The 17,792-nt window shown below is 35.4% G+C and overlaps 1 protein-coding gene across 1 annotated transcript in view; it reads right to left on the minus strand.

The window, feature by feature from the left end:
- The window catches only part of atrnl1b (attractin-like 1b), a 172,790-nt gene that overhangs the window by 19,392 nt on the left and 135,606 nt on the right, over positions 1–17,792 (minus strand). Inside the window, exon 27 of the mRNA XM_692563.11 lies at positions 10,871–10,978. Coding sequence (XP_697655.5) covers positions 10,871–10,978 — 108 coding nt within the window. The remainder of the gene's footprint in view (positions 1–10,870; positions 10,979–17,792) is intronic.

Genomic DNA, 17,792 nt, shown 5'->3' on the forward strand with positions numbered 1-17,792 from the left:
TTTTTTCATAAATATTAGAACATTAAAGGGTAGCTAAATCTCCAACACTATTCTTTAAAACATCGCAATGTCCTTTCCTACAATATCTGAATATATATTCTGTGCAAAATTCTTTTTAGATATCCAGTCCTTTGTAGTGGTGGTCACACAAAAAATATAAAAATAAAACAAAATATTTACATCTACATAAGTAACCCAAACAGTATTATATGTCTTAACACTAAAAATGAAAAAAAAAAAAAAAGACTCAGGTGAGGTTTGAACTCGGGTTTGCGCCGTCATAATGCAATGAGCTAGTATTCCACTGTCATCTGCAAGACTTTTTTTCCTTCCGTTTTTAAATTTCTGATCAAGTTATGTCAGATTTTGTAATTCAGTTAATCATCTGATTTTCATTGAGCAGGTGTAATAATCATTAATATTAATTATTCGAATTCTTATAATCACTTTGGTGTTTGGGGTCGAATGACCTGCAGGCTGCATTTTGCTCACGAGGCTACGAGAAAATAAAAAGAGCAGAGCTGTGGCAAAATAACGAATAAAAAGACTGAGGCTATTGTCAAATAAATAAATAAATGTGACTGATGAGAGTGCAAGCAACTAGGGACACAGGCCCTCGCGGCCAAAAAACGGACCGGCCTACGGGGAATTCTCAAGGTCCTTGCCGATTAGCCAATCCGGGCATGCTTCTTACCTTGTAATGTATCTTACACAGTGTACAGTCCTATCTAGTATTGTGCAAAGGCAAAACTGAAAATCTGTGGTTAAAGCTCCACCCAGTGGTCAAAAGCTGCTGGCGCACCTACTACCTTCGCAGCGGCAGTGAGAACGGAGACAGAGGGAACATTTTGAAGTGGGGACATCTGTATTTGCGACTGTTAGTAAGCATGTGAGCACCAGCAATTTGTACAAGTTTTAACCGATGAAGCAAGGTTTGGTTTACTCCAACCAAGTGATGGTTTTGTTAGTTGTACTGGGATAATTACTTTTCATTTTTTGATTAAATGTTCTTTAAATTTCTTACAATGACACATTCCAGTAAAATTATGTTTTCAGATGTTTATTTATGTTACAGCACAATAATGATGTTTCAACTTCCCAAGAGTTAGGTGAAATAACCCTGAATCTTTGTTAACATTTGTTTACCAATTTTCTGACAAAAAACCTTCAATTGACAACTATTTATTTGAAATTTTGGAAAAAAAAAAAAAAGTTATCAGAGCTATATACACCATTTTGAGGGATGTACAGAATATCAACGGTCCTGGCTTATTTCCTGTTCAACATTTTAAATTTTCATAGCTTATGAGAGTCCACAAAAGATCCACAAATGGATAAATAATGTTACGATAGCTGTTATAACATCAAGTTATGACTAAATTGTCTCTTGTTACAGATATGAAAAAGTGGTTTATGTGGTTTGAGTTGAAAGATATTCTGACTGCTTTATGAAATGACAATCCTTTGGCTCCAAATGGGCACAAATACATTGTGAGGGTTAATGTTCTCAAATGTTGAATATCTGCTGTTTTTATGACCACATTCTATCCCTCGTTTCATTACTTGGGTGTCTTTATTCCATCCATTTCTAATTTCCTCTCTGTTCATCTCTTTACACCCTTAAAAATATGTATCGCAAGATCACTGCTGTCGAAGATGAAGCCGATAAACTGCTAGCGCTGCAGCAAGTATTAAGAAGCAGCACAGAATGGAAATGGAAATGCAAACAAAGTCATAAAGCAACAGGACAATCCTCTTCATCTATATGTTTCCCCAGCTTTTAACGGCCTTCAGCGCATCTCATTTCCATGGCTAATAGGAGCATTTTCAGTGACAGGGAGCATGAGCGCTGGTCTGTAGATAAGAGCTCACTATTGAGTGCTCTCGAACACAAGACAAGCTACATACGCAGTATAATTTAAACGGCCCTCTCTTTGTTGCCTGGTGACAGCTTTCATCCATCATACTCTGCAACTGTTAACGGGCCCATATGTTGTGCGCTGGCCGTGGTGGCGGAGCAGCATCTGTGTCATCTGCACCATTTTAAATGGGCCGGCCTCACATTGGCTCCATTATGCACTTCTGCTGACCTCCATGAACAGTTTTTTGTCCAGTCCACTCAAGCTCAGCGCAGACCAGTCTAGACTAGCCTAACATTCAGCCAGAGTGACCTTAAACCAACACAAATGGACCCTGTGGAGATTACTGAGAACAGAATTTCCTGTCATTATGTTGCAAAAAGTCATGCTTGATGGCAACGTTGCGCTGCTTTAACACTCGACGGAGGGTGTGTATAAAGCTTTGTGCCGATGCAATTGTCATAGTTAAGACAGTCAATCGCATACACACACACCATATTGCATGAATGTGATCAGCTAGTGTCTGCATTAGGATACCTAAAGTAATCTGATTGATGTATGCCTGTGTTGGCACTTGAAAAGATGAACGTTTCACAACTTCAGCCACAAACAAATGACCCAATGTGAATCGACAGACCCACAATTCAGATCGCTGATGTTTGACTTCACTACATTCAAAGTAAATAAAAAAAGAAGGCCAGTTGTCCTGTGAGAATGGACATGAGGGTTCGATCTGGTTATAGGAAGTTATTTTAACACTAAACATTACTAATGTGTCCACATTAATATTTTAGCAGCAAGTTCAATTACTATATTCATTGAATAAATTAGTTTTCAAGTTAAATAATGTAGCATTTTGTTAAGAACAAGTTCTAAGCTCAGCCATTGATGAGACGCATCAATGTCACATTCTTTCAATCACCCACAGTCCAGTTTCGATGATCTTAGGCCTATTTTACAGTATGTAATGTTTGTTAGCTCAAGTACTTGTACGTTGGTCTACGAAGGCTTTTACGTAGAAGTCTGTGCTAAACAGTGTGCTGTGACCAAACAGCAACCTCCCGCTCTCCCTCATGAAGCCAATACGGAAGTAACTGAAACTGCAATTCATCGACTGGTTTTTGGGGGCTGGCTCTAGGAACTCCATATGTTTACTGACTGCAATGCTAAATTGGCCAATTTTACACCTGATTAAAACATGTTTACAGAATGGTACAAAAGATGGTTTTGTTTCATATAGCTAATATTACCCTTCATGACAACTGTGAAGTGGGTGATCTTATTTTTTTTTTTTATAAACCATCGGTTTTGTTTTTGTTCAGTTATATTAAGTCTGCATAATTAAGGGTGTGGCCAGTTGAGTGACAGCTAAGTCTCGCTGCTCGCTGTCTCATCACCTCAGCTAATTCCAGCTGATTAGCCACTGAACTCGGCATATACATTATTTTTTTGTTTTGTTTGATGTGGTTTTACACTTTTGGAATTATTTCTTACAATATTCAGATAATATGGCAAGTTGTGTGCACTTAATTGTGCTCACAAACCATTCAAGTGGCCTCCATTTCCCAGGTGAGTGAAATAATATACTTGTATACGATATCTTTAAATATATTTGTTTTACTTAAAATAATCTATTAATTATAATTTCTTTAGAACTTGAATGCATGCCAGAACCTGCCAGATTGATTAGCTGTATACTATAGAACAGTCATTTGAAACCTTGTCATACAGTGTTATGCCTGGATTTCATAAATAGCCTTGCATTTACTAACACAGAGATATTTGGGAGTAATTTGCTTTTACCTCCTGTAGAAACACGTCAGAAGAACAATGCTTAGTGGCTCAATGTATTACAACAGTGTTTTTAAAAGACTAAACAGTTTATTGATAGAGTACACAACCAAGTACATGTGGTCAGAACACAAACGAGTCGCTTGTAATAAAGTGTTAAGCGTTTCTTTCAAAGAAAAGCTGCTGATTTGTTGCACTGTTGCTATGAACCATGTTCAAAGTCTCAACTCACCTTATGGCATAGGTGTGCTGTAAGTGACACATGAGTGAACAACAGTTCACCGTTTAGCCATCTGTGCACCATTTTGATATGCACTCAATACATATTAAAGCAATATAACCAATATGGAACTCGCCCCTGAAAAGTAACAAAAAGTGAAAATGGCTGCATGAAGGAACACAGTTTGGCTTTATTCTATTTTCATTTTAGCAGGTTATTGCAGTGGAGGTGATTAAAGTTCTTACGTTTGCCTTTTTTCAGTATGAAGACAGCACATGCTGATGGCTGCTAGGTTGTGAAGATGAAGTAAAACAAAGGGAAGACCTTGGACAGATGGATTTAAACTCTTGACATCTGGCAATCACAAGCATGAAAGGTTTTGAAGGCTTGCTAAACAGTCCATAATTTTGTTCTTCTTTTATGTTCATAAAAACACAGAAGTTGTGTTATTGTTTTCCTTTTTTAATCCACAGCTTAGTCTCATCTTTGCATGTTGATGTAGTCACAGTTAGTGTTTAGGCATTGACATTGGGTTGTCTCATTTTACTACTGAGCTGTGGCACTCAAGAATTCACATCACTGTTCTCTTTTACTACAGATTATACTGGGAAAAGCCTAGAAAATTCACAGCTAGCGTAGAGTTAATAGCTAAAAACCAGACCTTGGTTAATCCTGCTATTAACATTTCTCTTGAATCAGCTACCCTGAGAGAACCACAGACAGAAGCTGAGCTGCAGGCACATTTTACTGTGCTGAACAGTCTGGATTGTCCTCTTTTTTTATTAGCAGGTAGCTAAACAATTCAACAGCACCAGATGCTGTCTCATTAACCTTTATAGAACAGAATTGCTCTCATTTCCCTCCTTTCACCTTCAGCTGCTGCCAGATCCCAGCAAAGTGGTGCAAACATCTGGATCTGCCACGACAGACTATAAGAAGTGTCAATGTTGATCACCAAGCACATAATGAAGACCGCAGAAGAACGACATGATGGGACACATATGCTAAAACCTTATATACATATAAGGACTTCATACAAAGATATGTGCTTAGCACACAGAAGAAAAGTTGTGGGAAAAAACTGCAGACAATTTAGATCCACTACTGAGAATTTATTTGTGTTACATTACAATATTCCCAGGCAAATTTTGAACGCGAACCTTGAAATGCTGTTGCAATCAAAGCTTTGAGGGAACAAACCTCTGAGTCGAAACATACTTTCTGAAAGGTGGTGGCTCATAACGGGTCTCTTGAGTTAAGTCTGTGTATTATTTGGACAGGTTGAAATTAAACCTATGAGAGGCTGAGAAGGGAACAGCAGAAATGAGGTCTCAAAAGTGTTTTTCCTTCCACTACAATGATGACAGGAACTTAAAAAGTGACACAACACAACTGTATTTCAGAAAAGGAATGACATTAGGGTACTGAGAGGGGCTTGAGGGTATATTCAGTAAAATGAGTATAACAGACTTTTACCACAACTTATATTTTAAAGAAAACCAGTATCAACCAGAAAAAAATATGTTCTATATAACACACCACTTTTAACTATAATGAATCAGGATTTATTCTGAACTGGTTTTACCCAGTGAGATAAAATATGAGCATTTTAATAGTCTAAAATATATTATAATACAAATGCCTTAAGGTAAAGATTGTCAAAATTAAGTACAAAATTAAAATAAAATTTGTGCTATTTGTTGATTGCAAAGTAATGTGATTTTCTGTCCTGCAATTTAAGACCTCTAAATAAGATAAAAGACTTTTGTTATACAATATATGATATTTAATAGGGTTATGAATCGAGCTCTTATTTATACATGTTCCTAAAACATTTTACAGTGTGTGTACACTATCTATACTATATTTGAAAAGTTTGGTAATGGTAATTTTTTTTAATGTTAATTGGAAAAAAAATCCAAATATTTTATTTAATCTGATCTATTCTTAGAGACAACTTATTTTAAAGTTAATAAAACAATCTAAAAAACAATACAGTGCTTCCCACACATAGATTTTACTTGGGCGGGCCGACCAGGCATATTAACGGTAATATTATCAATACGGTATATATTATCATATTACCAAGTAATATTATAATTTTTACCTTTTTTTTTTTTGCATCCGCCCAAGATAATCAAACACCCGTGTTCGATTTACCAGTGGAAAATCTTCTCATGCACTGGTATTGCTCATTGTGTGTGTGAAAGAACTGTAAACAACACTTCATCAGACACCCTCACATAGAGACCCAACTGAGATGGGCTACAGAGACCTAAAGAGATGGCCCTTTTTGAGGTTTTTAAAATGCATCCGGCCGGTGTTTCTCAATCTCCTAGTCTACTTTTACTTTCGCTTTCTAAAGTTGTTGCGTTTTTGCATTACTATTTTATTTAAGACTACTTTCCACTTGGCATCACAGCTGACAGCACGGCCATCAAGACAGAAAGAAAAAGTAAATAATAGATTTTTTAAACTAAACAATTAAAAAAAAAAACTTTACTATATACTTGGAGAAGATGAAACAACATCTAAACTGGCTGCAAAATAGATGTACATCATTAGAATTGGTCAATCAACTCATTTGCCTGTTATATAATATACACCTTTTATTCTAATTATTCATTAATAATAATAAATTATTAATAAATATTTATTTTTGAGATATTGTCTGTTTTTAAACATTTAATCCTGTAATTTACTTTTCATTCGCTGTATATGTTATTCATTTGATGATGTTGATATATTCCATAATTTAAACAAATCTAAAATGCTTTGGCAATATTGTACTAAATGTCATGCCAATAAAGCAACCTGAACTTATGTACATGTGATTTTTCAGTTTTTTTTTTGTTTTTTTTTATAAATTTTAAAAAGTGCTATGAATACTTTCTGAATGCACAGTATATTTATTAATAATATGATACATTATTTATATTTTATTATTATATGATTTTTATATTATATTATTTAATTATTATACATAAATATCTTTGCTTTTTTACTACTACTACTATTTACAGTATTTTTTATTATACATGTATGTTACATTTTTTTTTAGGGGTTTATCACATTTTATTGGGATAGGAAAGTAGAGCAAAGAAAGAAAAGCATTTGGAGCAAAGAGAGGGGAAGGATGTGCATAGGACTTGGAGCCAGGACTCAAATTCAGGTAGCCCTAAGAATTAAGGTGCTATAGTTAACCACTAGTTTATTGACGCCGACGTAACGTTTTTTTATGTGAACTTTATAAATGCTTTGGCAATACATTTGTACCATTTGTCATGCCAATAAAGTAATTATTGAATTGAATTATAAAAATAAGAGTAATAGTGGAATTGTTTTTAAAAACTTTAACCCATTGAAAAGAAACTGTGTATAACAGTGTCATAATAAATAAAAGTATTGTTATAAATCACATTATTTTTTGTGTCACATGTAATTTATGTGCCTTGGGTAAAGGATGTGTTTCAATCTGGCTACCACCGCAAGTAGATTTCAAGCCTGTGGGAAGCACTGCAATATTTAAAGAAATAGTTGCAAATTCAAGGGTGTTCCTTACACTATCAGGCCTAGCATACAGTAAAAACAACACATAAAAACCCAAGATATGCAGGCGCTCTACCATCTGAGACCAGAAAGTTGACTATCAAGACCAACTTCTGCTAGCAAAAACGTACAATCCCAGCAGCTGGCTTGTGGACACAATTTCACAGAACTTAAGTGGCTCTTTTCACGAGGCTGAAGTCCCCATAAATGAGAACCATGAGTTGCTAACAGTGAAGCTGAAATTTGTTTAAAAAGATCTATGTTGAACAGCGTTCAGCTGGAGGATTGACGAGTATGTTGTTTTCTGCTCTCTTCATTTGCGCTGTGTCCTCCAACAGCCCATAATGCTCACTGAGCACCACTCCACTCTATACTAATGGATTCTGGAGAGGCACATCAAGTGCTGCTGGACGTGTGTTTTGAACGTCTCTGCTGTTCGGCAGGTACATCTGCTTTCACAGGTCTGTGTGCGTGTCTCTTGTGTAACAGCCATGAATCCCCATGCACTTAAATTAGAGCTGTCAAACTGCAAACAGTTTCTGCCTGGCGCTGCTCATTATTGAGACTGTAGACCTCGTTAAGTTGATTTTAAAGGTTACGTACATTAAATATATATAGAAACACAGCGGGAAAAATATGCCTTGATTACTTGTAAAATAGAAGATTTTTTATGCCATTTTTCAGCATTTAACACACTACCTTTCAAATCTACTTTAACTGTGGATGCAGAGCTTTTGGGTTTAATTAAAAAGAAAACTTTATAGACAATTATACAAATAATATACTCATTCATTTTTTTTTTCCACTTAGTCCCTTAATTAATCAGGGGTCGCAACAGCGAAATCAACTGCCATCTTATCCAGCATGTATTTTACGCAGCTGATGCCCTTCCAGCTGCAACTCATCACAAGGAATCACCCATACACACTTATTCACACACATACACTACCAACAATTTTAGTTTACCCAATTCACCTGTACCACATGGCTGCGTCCGAAAACGCATACTTCCATACTATATAGTACGCCAAAATCAGTATGCGAGCCGAGTAGTATGTCCGAATACATAGAATTCGAAAATCAGTATGCGAGAAGTACCCGGATGACTTACTACTTCCGGCGAAATTTTGGAGTGCGCATCTCATGCACGCTGCACTATCCCATGATACCCCGCGAGCGAATTCATGAATGGGAGTGAAGCGACGCAAATTACCCAGGTAGGTCGCGTGACCTTGACAAAATGACGGATGTAGTACGTCCGAATTCCATTCATACTTTCACATTCATATTGTATAGAACGTACTTTTCTAACGGCCGAGTAGTATGTTTAAATTCAAATACAGTACCTACTGAGTAGTAGGCAGTTTCGGACGCAGCCCATGTCTTTAGACTTGTGGGTGAAACCGGAGCACCTGGAGGAAACCCACGTGAACACGGAGAGAACATGCAAACTTCACAAATAATAATAATAATAATTATTGAAAACCCACTTTGTCAGTACTCTAAACTGGCATTAACGGGTAATTGTTTAAGTGTCATGTTCATTTGTGCATCATGCACATTTATGCTGGATCCCTTTTTTATTTCCAATATAAAATAAGGAAAAAAGAAATTAATTAATGAAATGGGTAAAATAAGTTTTTCTCAGAAAACTATTACTAATTAATCCATCCACAAATTAAAAAAATGAACAAATTGAAGTTGTGTAATAAAATGAACTGACAAAGTGAAAAAGCATTGAACACATGAATAAAAGAGAAAAAAAGGACACGGAAAAGCCTGAACAGCAGCTGAAATCGCTCATTAGTTAGAAAGCAATCATCAGAGATGAATATTTGCTGCTTTAGTCCCAACACCTGCATTACCAGGAGGGTGAAGATAAAACAAGGTGGACATTTGAGCAAGATTACAAGCACAGTCAAGAAAACTCGTAGCTGGTTTCAGAAGAAAAATTTAATTCAAAATAAATAAATAAATAAAATGGCCCAGCCAATGAATCCAATAGAAAATAAGAACTAAAGACCAGAGGTCATAGAAGAGACCCACAAAACTGTCAACATTTTTAAGACTCTGTTGAAGTCACATCCGAGTAATGAATGTGACTCCACTTTCCATACAAGAGGTGTCTTGAAGCTGTCATTATCAAAAATGCCTTTTAAACAAAGTATTAAATACATACAAGTAGTTTATAGACATATCATGTACATATCATCCTCCTTTTGTCATTTCATTGTTATTACACAACACATTTTTTTTTTAATTTCTTTTGATTGTTTTGGTTTTTTGAATGTTTGTGTTATTGGGTTTTTTGTAAAAATCAGGGTCAATTTCATGTCAACAGCTCCGTTGCAAATTTATTTACCAGGAAGTGTTCAATAAATATTTTACCCACTGCATACATACGCACTCATACGTTAGTATATATTTTTCTCTAGCATTAAAGACCTTAAAACATGCGGTATTTTATACCGTGCTATTGAGATTTTCCGCAAACAAATGCTCTAAAAGAGAATATTCTTGAAATTTTGTTTATAATCAGTTGTTTGTAAAAGGAAAATACTCATAATGCCTTATTCACACTAGCAGCAACTTTGTAGGTGCCTGTCGCTCTGGGTGATGATTGAAGTCCATAGTGAGTGTTCCCACCTGAAGGTTGCTTGGGTAAGGTTTATGGTGATATTTACAGAGAGTAAAATAGTTTAAATGTCACTAAAAGTGAACATTGTCCAGAGAAAACACTAAATATTAATGAATTCAGTACGTAAAATACTCAATTACAAAAATGCACAAGTAAAAAAGTGTATTCTCTGTCATTACAGCTATTTATCTCCCATAAACGTGGGTCTGTGTAGGTCTACAGCATGGAGAACACAACAGGGCTCTGCAGGAGCTGAGAAAGGATCACGTGAGCTCTACTGATGGTTGTATTGGCTGTCGCTCAAGACAGTCGCTCCTCAATTGCATAAAGTTGATGGATTGACACGCCTACATCTGGTAGCCACAGTCGCTGTCACTTGCACAGCCAGAGGTCACTCGCTCTTCATTGAAATGAATGGTCACTTGTCACAGTTTGTCACTCGTAGTGTGAATGGGACGTAACTTTTTTACCAATGAACTGACAATCCATGTTCTAGTTAATTTAGAACAAAAAAAAATATAGGAAACTTTAAGTTTTAAAACAAACATACATTAGAGTGCCATTCACTATACACCAAGCCTAAATAAATATGTTTAAAACACAAATATTTAAGACAGTAAAAAAACAAACCTTCTATTCCAGGAATCGCTGTAAATGGCTAAATAAAATGTGTAAGTGCAATTATGCATCTTAATAGTACATTGCCATTCAAATGATGCATTCGATACTGTATATCCCTAGCCATACGCTGCATTACTGCAGCAGAGTAAAACATTAACGGCTAAATACACAAAGGTGAGATGTCAAACTAACCTCGATTCCACCCTGAAGCAGTTCTCCTTCAGTGCCGCCCACATCCAGAGCCACCGCGACCGAGGCAAAGGGACGACTGGCCATCTGCTGCCTTTCCCTCATCAGTTGCTGTAGCAAGGAGACATTAGTAAACATTAGTAAACATCTTTATAAGTTCAAACAAATATAAAGCTGCTAAAAAGAGTGACTGACAGTGATTTACAAGTTCAGTGACTGACATTATTGAAAAAACAAAGCAAAAAAAGGCACATTTAAAAGGCAGAGATGCTAATTTGGTTGAGATGAAAAAAGAAGGGTAAAGACTATAGAATTAAAAAAGGAGAGAAAGAAAAAGAGGAAAGCAAGAAAGAAAGAAAGGAAAGCAAGCGACAGACAAAAAGAGAGAGAGAGAGAGAGAGAAAGAGTTAGAAAGTGAGGCCATTGACAGCACCCTGGCTGTTTTCCAGCTCAGACAGAAACAGGTGGTTGAATAATTCATTTGTTCCATATAAAAAGTTTGGAGGACCTGGCTAATCAAATGTATGCGAAGATTGGAAGGAAATTTCTCTTGCCACAACATGCATGACAAGCAATTATTTTGCCATTGATTGCGTGAGCATCAGTATTCCAGCGGCGGAGTTTAATTAATGATGCATTCCCTGTAATTTCTCCATTCGACTGACTGGCTGGCTGCCCTAAAAGCACGATTCGCAACCTTCATACAAAATCCCATCCATAACGACTGCACACTGCTTATTTTGGCCCCTTTGATGGACATAGTTTATCTATCATGTGCACATGGTACACAATTTGCCTTGCTTGTGCATGAACAGTCCGGGGTCACCTTTACTTCTGAAGGTGACATCAATATATTTATCAATACCAGCTTCTCATTTAATCAGAGTCTGTAGATGTCGGTGTATAAAAACGAGCGAGCGTTCACAGGTGTGACATGAGTACAAAAGATCGATGTAGTTTAATATAAAGCGCTCAATCACACAGCAAATGCCAGTTGCCTCCATGCAGACAACTCCACAAGGAACAATTAACATACTTTTCAGTAAAGCACTCGATAGGCAGTCTAAGAAGACCTCAAAGCCCCGCTTAAATGTCTCATTTCATTTCATTACCAACAATAACGTCAAGCAATAATGAACAACACTTCAGCAGGTATGGTCGAAACAACTAGAAAGGAAGCGTTTTGCCCTGGAGACACACACTGAAAGACGTCGTACTTAAGAGAGCAATATAAATCAGCTTCTCTCGGTTTAGAGAAAATGGAAGAGTTGCTGGTGATGCCTTTATCATCTCTGGATAATCAAGTGATGATAAAAGCACACACACGAAGTGGTCCTCATTGGCGGTCGATCAATATCTAAATGTCGGCTGATTTGGGTACCAAGGACGAGGCTGATTGCTATTGGATTTAAGCTGAAGGAATGTGTGGTGCTTTAAGCTCTAATTGCGTCGCATAACGCTGGCCAAAGACAACTGCAGTGATGCTGTCACTTGTATGGTCTTGCTTCAATTCTGTACCATGGTCACATCGAGAAAAAAACATGGCCTCCACACACAGTGAATGTACAGTATGTCTTAATAGTCTTGCACAAAAAGCAAATCACATTCTCTTAGACACTTTAGAAATGCGCAGTTGAAAACCACGTAATAATAAGATGAATGGTACTGTAATTAAAATGAATATTGTGACAAGTAAAAACTGAATCAGCACTGGTGACAGATGAAGCAACTTGCATTATGTGCAATTTCACAGGAGTTTCAAAGTTCCATAGTATTCAAAAGTTTGAGGGTGATACTATTTTCTGAAAGTCTAAAATACTCATATTAGGCAAGGGTGCATTAATTTGATCAAAACTAAAAGTCAGTTATACATACTTAAATAGAAAATTGCTCCTTTAACAAAGATGCATGCATACAAAAAGAAAAAAAAAAAAGATGTATTCTGATTTCTTCAAAAATACAACTACTTTCAACATCAATAATGATTAATGCTTCTCAAGCACCAAATGTGACATTCACACTGAACGTTCAGTTTTTCCATCACAGGAATAAATAACTTTTTATATTTAAGATTACTTTATTATTTTGGATCTGATATACATTTGTTTGCATTAGAAACATCTTTCAAAAATATTTTCTCTTGTAATATATTCAGACCCATTTTTCTGCAGTTGTAGTTTATTAAATTTTCATATTAATTTCATAATAGGAATAAAAAATTGCGGATGCTTCATGGTACACATTAATGATCATTAATATATTCATTTTACTCAACTGATTTGCGATATAGATATATATATATATAACCACCGCTAAACCTTTTATGCTCAGTTCATTTTTAGATGCTGGTAAGCAAAGCTACATTCTAATACTAATACAAAATTCTAATAAAAATAATCTAATACTTTGGCAAGCCACCAAAAACGGTTTAGCTAAATACAGCTAAGTCTTACAATAAGAAGTTTAAAATTAAAAGAAAGCAATACCATTGTACTAGTAAAAATATAACATGGTAAAATCATGGAAACAAACAAAATCCATCTTGAAACATTTTGCACACAAAAAAATTAAAAAGCTATAACTTTAAGTTAAGAAGTTATGAAAAGTTATAAAATATTTATTCTTGCTATTAAGATAAAGTAGATACTGAATATATATTTATATATTCTGAGAGTATAATGTTGTTTAAATACAAAACAAAATATATATATATTTTCAACTCATCTGAAGATATTCCCACAAACTTTCTAAATTAAAAAACAGACATCTTTATAGAACCATAATGAAAAATTTGAATAAAACCAGCAGAAACACTGTAAATTGTTATTTTTATCATAATAATACTAATGATAATAATAACAAAAGAAAACCAATGGTTTATCCAACTTGAAAACACTGCAAATAGCAATACTTCACTTAATACACTACTCACTTCATAAAGAGCATATGAAATTGGTAGAACCACATAACTTTAAGTGCCTTGATTACAGCACTCAAACACGAATGATGGTTAAAAGGAGGTAATCTTAGAAGCTGTGCACTTAGTCAACTGGAATCCAAGCCTTCTACAGGCTAACTAGCCTTCTAACAAATGCCAACATGTACCACTACAGAGCTTAATGCGTCACTGAATGCATTCAACATTATGAATCTTCAACCAGGATTAAAACTTATTCACACATACACAACATCACAAAGGACAATACTTCTTTCTTAGGAGAACATTTTATTTCTTTTAGCTTGGCTAGGATAAAAGCACTTTTTATAATTGCTCCCTTAAGCAATACTGTTTTTCGATTGGCTACAGAATACATCAATGCCATCCAATGTCCCGTCTAATTACTTAATTTACCTAGTTAACCTAATTAACCTAGCTAAGCTTTTAAACTGCACTTTAAGTGGAATACTATTATCTTGCAAAAATAAAAATAAAAAATCCTATGGGGGAAAAACAAAAACAATTAGTTATTGAAAATTAATTATTAAAACTATAATGTTTAAACATGTTGAAAAAAAAAACATAATCTCTGTTAAACAGCACTTGGGGGGTATTTGAAGAAAAAGTTGACTTTGGCATTAGGCAAACAAACTAGGGCTGCACGGTTCTGGCTACAATGAGAATCACAATTTTTTTAACAACTTAAAATAAATCTCAAATTTTTTATGATTCTATAGATGTAAAAAGGTTACTATGAGTAGGCTATTAATACTGTTATTTGTCAAACATACAGTAAAACAACAATAATACTTGGTCTATGTGCAGGTCGACTGTTGGTTAAAATGCTAATATATGGTAAATGGTATAGACTTGGAAAGGTGGGCTTTTAAAATGTCCTAGTTGTTAATTCACAGTATTGTCACAAGTTATGAAATCAGAATACACTTATTAATAATACTAAAGGTGAATTATTATATTTAAGACATATGCTTGTCATTTGTCATTACCAACGTTATTAGACCTTTTTTTTCCACTGGTAAAATTCTCTCTTGCATTATATTCAACATGCATTATATAGGCTAGAGTAGTTATACTGAACCAGTAAACATTTATTTTCATGCACAACACTTTATGTTTGCTATGAAAGAAAAAACACATCGAATGCTAGCCGTAATCATAACTCTAAAATGCGATATGGTTATTTAAATGATGTGTGGATTTTCGGTTTCACTTTCACTGCTGTGTGGCTCCTGTCATGGCTGCCGTCACTTTGAGAAAACAAAAACATACATGCAAATCATACCTCCTGCATGGCTCCCAAACAATTACTCTGTGCAACAAACTAAACATTATTTACAACTTTATTACCTGTTATTCACAGCCTATGCAGGTTCTGTTCACTAAAGTAGCCATCATTGGCAAGCTTGCACACATCCTCTCAGTAGTAAACAAACTATAGCCTTTTACTTTAGTAAGATGACACATTTCCAACTGAAACAGAATACTGAGTAGGAGGCGGGGTTTACTTTTGTGCTCCTCCTTTAATATTTATTTTATGGCTAAGGGCGTGGCTAAGCATATCAAAACAATTTAATTTATCTTTATTACTAGAGTGCTTTATACAATGTAGATGGTGTGAAAGCAGTTCAACAAATGAAGAAATGAGAATAAAAACCCATTGTAATATTGCAGTGGTAGAGTGGTGGTCAAACTGACATCTTGAGTGAAAGACAGCCATTCCAGAGCATAATGAAATTATTTGATTTTGATTAATGATTACCAAAACGGTTTCATTCATTTGAGTGGATTAACTTGCACTGACTAACTGTTCATGTTAAGACTAACAATGTGCGCTAACAAAACAAACACTGTAAACCTTGATTTCATGCATACTTTAATGATAATTATAAGCAAATTTAAACCATGAGGTTTCTCCATTATGCATTGTGATCTGTAACCCCTTGCATCCTAAGTATCTTGTTATGTCCCACATATATTTTAAAATCTTTCATATGCCTTTTTTTTGCTCATATACTGTAATTGAGTGCCACTTGAATGCTCTTCAACAAGAGGTCGAGATTTTGTGTACAAAATGTTTCAAAAAACATCTTGCGAAAAGTTTCACACTGTTATTGTATGATGGCTTAATGAAGATAGCAACAGTAACTAAGGAGTGCAGGGCAAACCTCTAGGCCAAGGACAAGTCCAATAAAACCATGTCACCAAACAAAGGCATAGTCTGAAAGTCACTTCAACCTCACTTCAAAATCCCAGACAAACTTGTTCCTTCATTCATGACAAACATAAACGGCAGGAAGGTGGCGATGTCCTTGACGAATCACATATCAAGTCGACAGTGGCGTCTCTGTGGGGGTGTCTCTTCGGCATTGACATAAAAAGGCCTCTTCAATGACTTCCGCTCAAATGGGCTCTGATGGCACCACAGTAATTAATCACTCATTATCTTTTCTATTAATCACCACTTGAGGACTGTTATGGCTGATCCCACAGCGACCACGTTTATAATGAAATTATCAAAGCTGAGCACACTCCTCACATCAGGGATTCTCTTGACAATGCCATCTGATCATCTCTGCTAAACGTGAGGGATGCAAACCCACGTTAACAAATGTGCATGTGGAGGAAAAAGAGATAAAGGAAAGGTAAGTTAAAGCAATGGTTAACTCAAAAAATGCTAATTTGCTCTTAAATATCTCAACCTCAACCAATCTAATATGCTTTGGAGTTTTTTGTATTATTTTTATGGTTTACTGTTTATAGTTCTGATATTTAGTATTCATGTTCTTAAATGAGAAATGCTTATTTGGATATAATACAAATTATATTTTTTTTTTTGGTGGGGGGGGGGGCTTTGAATGTGACATGGTTGTAGGTGCCAGTCGGGCTGGTCTGAGTATTTCAGAAACACCTGATATCCTAGGTTTACAGAGAATTGTCCAAAAAAGAGAAAATATCCACTTGTTACTACCGAGGTAAGCAGAAGAGCATCTCTGAATGCACAACACAACCAACCAACCTTGAGGCCGATGGGCTACAGTAGCAGAAGACCAAACCGGGTGCCACTCTTGTCAGCCGAGAACAGGAAACTGACGCTACAATTCGCACAGGCTCTACGCTACAATTCGCACAGGCTCTATGCTTTGAAGGATTATGGCAGTTCTCAAGGCAAAAGGGGGTCCAAGCGGTATACCAAATAAAGTGAAAGGGGAGTGTAGCACCTTGGTGCTCATGGCTTGAGATCCTTTGCTGACCCTTACCCTCTCTCTGCTCCAAATACTTTTCTGACTGTAACCTCCAATGCTCTATCCTAATAAAAAGTGTTTAAAAATAACTAAAAATAATAAAATAATAAAAAAGAAGCACAAATGTGCTTTTATTGTTTTAGTTTAAGTTTTAGGGGTTTAGTTTTAGATAATTATAAAACCCTGGCCATTACTCCCCATACAAACAGGTTAATTTAATTAATAGTTCACTTCTAATGCCCATGATGCAGTCTTGATAGTATATTGACTTGATACTCACATAATCTATACTAATAGTGATTGTTAAAAAATGTAACCTCTATTTTGTGCTGATGCTCTTATTTAGAACATTAAAAACATTCCAATTAGCAATTAGCAAAGGCATAATATTTTATCTGTATTAGGCTAATTTAATGAGGTAGAAAATTTTAATTATGAAAAATTATTAATAATAATAATAATAATAATAATAATAATAAGGATTTGCCAATGGGTTTTGAATCTGGTTGAGACTAAAAAATGACGAAAAAAATAAATCACATCTTACTATGTATGAAAAAAAAATATTATAATGCAAAGATTTATAGAGAATTTAAAATGAAAATGTAGAGAACGTGTTAAAGTAACCTCTGATGTGTGCTCAATTTAGAGCTTCCATTCATCTTTATATTCCTCAAGTTATGTACTCTGCCCTACGGTAAAATGCACACAGTCCACCACATGA

This window comes from Danio rerio, chromosome 12 (assembly GCF_049306965.1).
Source record: "Danio rerio strain Tuebingen ecotype United States chromosome 12, GRCz12tu, whole genome shotgun sequence".
Taxonomy (NCBI): domain Eukaryota; kingdom Metazoa; phylum Chordata; class Actinopteri; order Cypriniformes; family Danionidae; genus Danio; species Danio rerio.